The sequence below is a fragment of the Diadema setosum genome, chromosome 9 (assembly GCF_964275005.1).
Source record: "Diadema setosum chromosome 9, eeDiaSeto1, whole genome shotgun sequence".
NCBI classification, from domain to species: domain Eukaryota; kingdom Metazoa; phylum Echinodermata; class Echinoidea; order Diadematoida; family Diadematidae; genus Diadema; species Diadema setosum.
Genome location: NC_092693.1, coordinates 18,875,403 through 18,884,540, shown reverse-complemented (window position 1 = coordinate 18,884,540; position 9,138 = coordinate 18,875,403). Strand labels below are relative to the sequence as shown.

Here is a 9,138-nt window from a genome sequence, read left to right as displayed (position 1 = left end):
CCGTAAGTCATCCGTAAAGAAACGCAAAATGACGGCGCCAAGCCTGCGAAAGGAACTCCACGGATGCAGACTTACGTGATAAGTAACCGTAACCAAACGTATCTATCCGTAACTGAACGTAACTATACGTAGCTAGGACGCAGACCATCCGCAAACAAATTTACCTCCCGTCCGTTTGCGTTCGCTTACGTCCTCCGCAAGTATCCAAAGTTGACCACAAGTTAACGCATCACCACACGTACGTCCGCTTACGGACATTTACGGGCATTTACGGATGCTACGGACAATTGCGTCCTATGACGTTTTCCATTTTTCACTCCCAACACCATGTGCCCTGCCTTTCAACTAGCTGGGCCACTATACATTCAACAGGCTCCCTCAATATTCCACGTGTTCCCTTCTGACTATCGCCATGGACAGACGTGAATTGGCGAAGATCTACTTGGCACTGCAGACCCTTGAAGACGTTGAATTGAGGACGGCCTACCTGGTGGCACGGTACCTGGACGTCACCAACCATCGGAAACCTCGCACAGTGTGGGTTCGGAATTGGCTCACTCTACGACCGGAGCATGGTGCCTACAGTCAATTGCTGGATATGTTGAGGCTTGAGGATGTCGTGTCCTTTAAGAACTTTCTTCGCCTGAGTCCAGAACTCTTCGCTGAGATGCGGGACCGTCTCACTCCGCGTCTGCGCAAGTATGACACCTGGTGGCGGAAGTCCTTAGAGGTTGGACTCAAGCTTGCCATCACCTTGCGCTATGTAGCCACTGGGGACTCCTACCATTCTCTCATGTACATGTTCTACGTTCCGCACAACAGTATCTCTATCATTGTTCGAGAAGTGTGTACAGCCATATGTGAAGAGTATGGTGATGAAACCATCTCGAACCCCACAACCCCAGAGGAGTGGAAGGAGATAGCCAACCGCTTCGGTGCCCGGTGGAATTTCCACAACACCATCGGTGCTCTTGATGGCAAGCACATCCGCATCAGGTGCCCCCCAAACAGCGGCTCAGAATATTTCAACTATAAGGGATTTTTCTCTGTAGCTTTACTGGCTTTAGTCGACGCTGACTACAGGTGGGCTATAGATTATTACCCGTTAACACCATGACATCATCCTAACACCATTGTTACGAATCTACTTAGTGGTAGAGATATCATAATGCGTTGTATGTTGCTTTAATATGTGCATGTATACAGATTGACCAGATTAGTGGAGAAGGTTCTAATTTTAAAGCTGCTGTTACTTTGATAATTATAGCAATGTTCATAGACATGAGAATGAAATTGGAGCGTTGTGCTTGAACATACGAGCATCTTCTATTTTTTTTTAATTATAAACTAATAGTATGTGATTAACAAAATGTTAATTAGCATTGCTAATATATGTCTTTGTTGCACAAAAAGTTATTTTAACCGATTAATCTAATGAAATCAAAGACTCGTGGTGATTCACCGTGTCATTTTTGCTTTGATTATCAAAACTAGCAACAACTTGTCATTAAATCTTATAAAACAATCCCCGATATTATCACTTTCATTACATATAAATATATATTACAAATGAGGATTTTTCCATAAAGCTTTGTCCCATAAAAAACGATACCAGCTTGATTTGAAAATTTTGAAATTGAATATTGGATGTTATGTCCACTTTATCTTGGAATTATCCAGGTTCCGATGGGTGGACATTGGTGCCCCTGGTGCCGCCTCCGATGCCCAGATTTGGAACCGGTCCACCCTCAAGGAAGCTGTTGATGATGAAAACCTTGGTCTACCAAAACCACAACCCCTGCCAGGAACTGACAGGCCGGTCCCTTACTTCATCATTGCAGACAGTGCCTTTGCTCTGAAGACCACCCTCATGAAGCCGTTCTGTGCTAGAGAGCTCAGTCATGAAGAAAGGATTTTCAATTCCAGATTGTCCAGGGCGCGCCGCGTGGTTGAAGATGCTCATGGCATATTGGCGAGCCGTTTCCGCTGCATGCTGACACAGATGCTCCAGAGGCCGGAAACAGTCACTAACATTGTGATGGCATGCGTTATTTTGCACAACATCTTGAGGCAGCGCATTCCCGGGGAACAGAACCAGTTGCTTGACCGTGAGGACGCTCAGCGCAACATCATCCCAGGGGAGTGGCGACAGGACACCAACATGCAAGACATGGAACAGAGACTCGTGGGAAACCACACTACCCGTGTTGCCAAGCTGCAGCGCATGTACCTGAAGGAATACTACGACACAGTCGGAGCTGTGGGGTGGCAGAACCGCATGGTGGAGTTATGAAGTTTCTCCCACAATGGTCACATTAGGTCGCACCTACAGACGACACCGGTTGACTCTTTGCGCTGAACTTGATATTTCTTCTGCACTCTTTGAACGTATGTCACTCAAAAGACGTCAACATTTTTTGTAGGGGGTGGGGTGACAGCGTTTTATTTACTTTTCTGATTGGGGAGGGTGTGGGACAGCGATATATGAAATGAGAACGAATTTAGTATTTCTCTAAAGTCCTAAAAACTTCAAACTCCATGGAATGCGTATTAAATTTGTTATAATCATTGTATCTCGTTGGGGGATGGTGGCGTTCTTAAAGTCCAACTGATTTTGGTTTCTGTTAAATCTGGAAATTCATTAAGTATTACTGAACTACATGTATAACAGTCTCCTTAACACAACCCAGTAAATCATGAACATTCTTACTGAAAACGAAGTTTGTGTATTCCATGTCTGTAAATTATTATTGTCTTACTCTATTGTTTAACTTATCGATCTATATTGCATTTTGTTTGTGGTATAATTATGTTATGTATTCTGCGCCTTAATGATGTATATTCACATTTGAGTCGCACAAATAAAAATCAAACTTCCAAATTCAAATTTTCACTTTCTTTTATTGCTGTAAAACAAATCGAAGGAATACGGAAAGTCTTGTACGTGACATAAATACATGTACAGGTTTTCCAGTTTACAATGTAAGACAGTTCAATATATGATAAGTTTGCTGTTTATAACACATATTTCTTTCATTTTTTTCAAAAAATATTTTTGGGTTTGGGGCACAAAAATCCAATCCGTTTATCATGAAACCCCACTTTTTTCGAGGAGGGGATCAATATTTGCAATATTTTATGCATGTCACCTAGTTGGATATAATGTTCTGTCCCAGCGAATGAAATGATCTTTTGCACATATGTAACCGCCGACTCTCCGGCATGAAAAAAAAAAAAAAAAAAAAAAAAAAAACATTACTTATACAATTATAAGATACTCCTTCTTCGTAAAACTTGACAAAAGAAAGGTATTGTTTGAAGCTAAATTTCTTCTGAAGGGCTGAGGTTATGGGACCAGGATTAGAGTTAAGATTAGCATTACCCTAATCCTATAACCTAATTATACCCCAAATCTTTATCCTGTATCCTTACCCAAATGATCCTATTGCTAGCCCCTACCCTTACCTTACAAATTTGACTAAGAAAATGTACCAGAAAAAAAAAAGTAGCACCAAACACCTGCAAAAGAATGTGAAAGAATGCTCAACGTCAACTAAGCTTTGATCTGCTTTATTCTTGCTCCTCGTCTAGAAGTCTTATATATGACATACTTGGATACTATCATGAAAGAGCCTGACCATTCATACATTAGATCCTTAAAAAAAAAAAAAAATCTGATCGGTATTTTCCTTGATCCTTATTAAAACACTCTCGTTATCCTTGCTTCTACACACCAGATTTTACGTTGTTGCCAATGTCCTGTAATTCGGTGGCACTGATGTTCATGCCACCCCCTAGAAGATTGCTGAATGAACTGTCTGAGGCGACAGACCTGACTTGCGCATCTCCGTCCTGCTGCGATGTGTCCAGATCCGCTGCCGAGGGCACTATTGCTAAGAAATCCTCCGAGCCTGTGAAAGTAGTGGATGCTGAATGGCATCTGGAGGCATCTGGAGAACTCGTGGGCACTTGAGGGATAACAAATGTGGCAGGCGTGGTGACTGTGCTTGTTGCAGCTGCTGATGGTCCAATGATGGTCTGTACAAGTGGGGGTTTGACAACCCGCACCATCCTGGTGTGCACTGTTGGAACTCCAAGAGCAGCTGGAGCTGTGGCCCTGGGTTGATCAAACATTGCCATCTGTTGCGGGGTGAAAGTAGTCTGGCCCTCCGGAAACAAGTATGTCTCCTCTGGCCGCTGATACTCGTACTGCCACTGTGCTAAGCCCATACGCATCGGAGACTGGGAAAAAAGAAAATTAAATGTTCAAGTTTATTCCGTTTTTCGACAATAAAAAATAACATACATCACTCTTTCTTCAGTGAAAGAAATCGTATAAAAAACAAACAAACAAAGTGAGTTTAACAGAGTAAAACAGTACTTGTATACTTACAGTAAAGACACATTACAATGCCTGAAGTAAATTGAGTTAAAGTGGAATATCAACGTACACAAGGCGAAAAACGGAGGGACACACTGAACAGACGAAACTTGTAGAGTGTGGGCCCCTCGGGAGAGAAAGAATCAGTGAAAATATTGGTAACAATCGGCATCAGAACAGCAACTAAAATGTCTGAAGCAACAACAGCGAAAATAATTGTAACAGAACAAAAAGAAAAAAATAGAGATAGAACAAATGTTTAGAAACATTGACAACATAGAAATAGAAATGGAAGCCCATAAATAGTCAGACAGAAAAGGAAAAAACACATAATGACAGCACTAACATATAAACATATATATGTTGTGAAAAAGGCTTCATAATCACGTGAGTAATGGTGCCAGGCAAGTCAGTGTCAGTCACATGTGTTTGCATAATGTGTCTTTGTGTGTTTGTGTGTGTCTGTATGTGTGTGTGCGTTTGTGTGTGCGAGTGTCCGTAATTCATTAAAAGAGGACAGTGTAATGTATACTAACCGGTGTACAAGATTTCTCGAACGTCTGCTGAAGCTGATGTGCTACACCCTGTTGGCCCAGGGAGGTACTCTGCTGTGTCCGAGCTGTGTGTTGAGGTATGGCTGCTTGGACGCGTTCTAAATCTCTGGATTTACGCTGGTACTTGTCCAGGACCTTATTGATTTCAAACCGGCAGTCAAGCCACAGAGAGTCGTGGATGGTAGGCAATACGGAATAATTAAGATACTGTCCAAATGAGCTCTTCTCTCTTGATCTCGGAGAGCTTTGACCGTGTTGACCCCTTCCAACATCCAGCATCGCCTGAATTTCCGCGCGGATTGTAGAACCTTGCTGCATAGTCGCTTTCATCTCCCGCAATATTTCCGACTGCTCTTCATCCTTCTTGCTCTTTTTCGTCTTCTTTTGCGTCTTCTTTTGGATTGGAGCACTGCAAAAATACAAACGATGACAAATGATAAGCAAGCAAAATGGTTAAAGGTACTGTGTACCATTGGGAGCAGTGATTTAACAATGTTCGAGATATCACATTTGATGCATATGTGTAGGTCAGTTTTATCACAAAAAATCTTACCAACAACATGAACTTTGACCCTATGAAAGACGGAACAAAGACGGGTCAGCACATCCAAAATCTAAATTATTGTAGATTATCAAAGTAAACCCCATACCGAATTTGAACAAAATCCGATAACAAATGTGACTCTAGAACGCACACAAACTACGCACAAAAATATAACACTTCACCCTATAAAAGACAGAACATTGGGGGGAGCATCGCCCAAAGTTATAGGTGTGGAGATATTACCAAAATAAACCTCCATAAAAACAGAAATAATGAAAAAAAAAAATCGTCAAGGTATGTGGCCACTAGAATGCACAGACGAATGTGACACAGCTGCGTCAAGCCGAAGATAACACGAGAAAGAAATGAAGGAAGGAAAGAACGAGAGAAAAAACAAAGTATACTAGAACCTACAGGGTGACAGATGCTTTCGATGAATGGGCCTCCTGTCCTCCTTCTTCCTCCTCCTCCTCCTCCTCTGCTTCCTCCTCGTCTTCTTCTTTTTCTTCGCCATCACCATCTGGCGTCTGGATCGGGGGTCTCATCCCGCACTTCTCAGGATCAGCAACCTGTAATGGAAGGAACAGGGGACGCATAATAATCAATATCATTCAATCATCATGAATCGAATTATGAAAATCAAAATTGCAAGTTGACTCACGTCCCTCCTTCATTCAGATTGACCTGAAAAAAAAAAAAAACAAAACTGCGATTGAAATAATGAACATCAAGTCATTAAATGGTGACAACAAAGTCTAGTAATGATATTATTTACCTTGGTTGTTGATCTGGAGGGTTTTGTGTGGATGTGGGACTGCAAGAATTTAAAGTTGTGATGGGTCGTCCTGTCCGACTCGGTTATTCTTTTCGCTCCCTCGCCAGTCTTGTCGTGGCGATTCACCCTCCCCACGGTGTCTCGGATGTATTTTATGCGGTTTCTCAGTTGGATGACTGTAACACCTAACTCTTTTGCCTTCATCGCATAGAGGGCATTACAATGGTCTTTGTTCCTGTGATCGGGGTGCTGAAAATAAAGGAGAAACAAAAGGCATTTCATTGGATTTATTTCTGTTTCTGAATTTCTGTCAAAACAAACAAACAAACAAACAAATAAATGAATAGATATTTGAAGAGTTTGTTTGCAAAAACCGATAAGTCCATACTTGCCAAATGGAGATATTTGCGATTAAAGGTCAAGAAAAATACAGAGAATAATAAGAAAAGTTTTGCTTCTTTTGACTATAACTTCAAAAATGTACCTTTATAATAGTGAACAATATATCATTCAAAAGGTATTACTTTGAACTTTATGACAGACACCGTACTTCAAAATCTTCAAAAGTGGACTTTTTTGTGAACAAACTCTTCATTTGTTCTACTAACACGTATGTAAACAGTCAATTCCACAATGGCAGCATGAAAGAAATGGAGGAGATTATTATCTTGAGATCATAGAGTTCTGGCTTCCTGGTGAGCCAGTCCTGGAGATCATCTAGTTGTTCATTACTGAGATGGCAGGATGGCTCTTTCGGTTTCTTCCTTCTCTGAATTTGTACAGGGACCTCCTTCTTATCAGCCTCCTCCTGGGTCACGTTCTGCGCCTCATTTTCTACGATCATCTGCTGAGCCTCCTCTCTTGCCATATTACTCGCTTCCTCGTGGGCCGCTTCTTGCGCCAACTTCATGGCCTCCTCGCTCGCCTCCTCGTGTGCCTCGTGCGTCTCCTCGTGCGTCTCCTCGTAGGCCTCCTCGTGGGCCTCCTCATGTGTCTCCTCGTGCGTATCCTCGTGCGCCTCATCGTGGGCCTCGTGTGATACGCTCTCTGCCTCGTTGGCCTCATCTTTGGTCAACCTTTGGGCCTTCATGATCGCTTGGTCATTTGTCTTGTCTGTGAGATGAAGAGAATAAACAAGATTAGTGAGATGAATATGAAAAAAAAAATGAACGAAACTGGGCATGAAATTTAAAATTGAAGTAAAAATCACGAAGAAATCTTGCAGCATAAAGCTATATTAACCCTACTAAGCCCAAGCTATTTTGACCCCTCGCAAGCCCAAGGGGGGGGGGGGACACATTGTGCTCCCCCTACATAACTTTTTATCAACGTCATATTTGACACATGGGTAGAGTAACTCATACTCTACCCGATTATACATTTAAATTTTGTCAAGGTCACCCATGGAGGGCGCTATATTCTAAAATATAAAGGAATACATAGGGAAAATGTAAAAAACATAATTTTTCTGCAAAATTTCTTTATCCCCATTTTATATGTTTTATTGTAGACCAATCATTTTCACATTGCTATTTTGTCACAGATGATAACCAAGTGGAATCCTATTATTTGTTATGGCTGAAATTTCTCAAGGTCACCACATGGAGGCGCTATTCATGTCAACATAATAATACATTATGACACCTGAGGTGAAATGTTTGGAATGGGTACATGTATTATTATGACATTTCATATTTGCATAATAGTGGAATTTCAACATTGCAAATTGATAATATGATAAAATAATGATATTAGAGGCATAACTTGGGTAAGGAAATAAAAATAACACAAAATAGAAGGGCAATCTTTCGAAAGTATTATCGCTTTCAATTTTCTCTATTACATCTATTGTTGTATGCCTTTGTCACATAAAAACAAAAGAAATAGTAAGAAATACTTTCCGGGACCATCATTACTTCAAATTTTGCTCCTTCAACAAATTTCAGCCAAGAAGCACCCATTTTATCCACTGTAATGCTGTTAAATAAAATGGGAACAGAAAAAAAGGATGCAAAATCTAACTGACATGGTTGTCAGTTTATGGTTGCCATGGCAAACAGCAACATCAAATATAGCTAAATTATATATCAAAATGTTTGCAATAAGATTTTATGAAATGTCACCAAATTTGGTTGAAATCGGATAAAGGGCGAAGGTGTGGCCAATGAAAATCTCGTGGGGGGGGGGCACAATGTATCCCCTTGGGCTTTATGGGGTTAAAAGCATGTGGAGCTTACCGTCAGACATGTGCGTTTCCGCCCACCGTGCCTGTATACTTTGCTTGGTCCTCCATCAGTTGTTGGTGTTTTCTCCTCCATCCCTGACTCATTTTTGGATGACTGTTTCCTCATTGTCCACTTCAGCCGCCCCCTAGCCCTACTACCTTGCTTCTTGGGGGGAAACTTTGGTGCCATGACTAGCAGAATTCACTGACTGAACAGGGATCACAGGGGAAAACCACGTTGTCAATAATTAGTCATTGCAATTTGTAACTATCCTTAACTATCCGCAAATATTCGTAACTCTCCGCAAATGTTGGGAAGTATTCGGATGTTTACGCAAGTCGAAAGAACAACTTACGTATCAATTCGTATAAGATCATCCGCAAGTGGACGCAAGTATCCACATCTGGTCGCATCTGTCCGCATCGCCCGCATTTCTTCGCGTATGTTATGTAATTTTTTCTGGTGACTGCAAGGGATCCGCGGCAGTCCGCAGAAAAAAAAAAAATGACTTTTTTGGACGTAACGTCGGATGCAGAGCATTATGTGACTGGGGCTTTAACGGCGCACCACGTATTCTTATTTTTCAATCATTTTATTCATTTCCATTCACAGGGTGAATAGCCCTTTCAGTACGAGATTAATTTTCAAAGGGGTCCACG

The 9,138-nt window shown here is 41.5% G+C and overlaps 2 protein-coding genes across 2 annotated transcripts; one reads left to right on the top strand and one right to left on the bottom strand.

Moving 5' to 3' along the window:
* The first annotated feature begins 412 nt into the window (after positions 1-412).
* On the top strand, positions 413-2,293 carry LOC140233201 (putative nuclease HARBI1). Its single transcript, XM_072313315.1, has 2 exons — positions 413-1,083; positions 1,681-2,293. The coding sequence occupies exons 1-2, from the start codon at positions 413-415 to the stop codon at positions 2,291-2,293; spliced, it is 1,284 nt and encodes a 427-aa protein (XP_072169416.1).
* A 1,251-nt stretch (positions 2,294-3,544) lies between these two features.
* On the bottom strand, positions 3,545-8,668 carry LOC140233200 (uncharacterized). The gene is made up of 6 exons (XM_072313314.1): positions 8,518-8,668; positions 7,036-7,367; positions 6,255-6,503; positions 5,894-6,048; positions 4,918-5,344; positions 3,545-4,242 (listed from the first exon to the last, which is right to left on the bottom strand). The coding sequence occupies exons 1-6, from the start codon at positions 8,666-8,668 to the stop codon at positions 3,727-3,729; spliced, it is 1,830 nt and encodes a 609-aa protein (XP_072169415.1). The 3' UTR covers positions 3,545-3,726.
* Between the last annotated feature and the right edge of the window lie 470 nt (positions 8,669-9,138).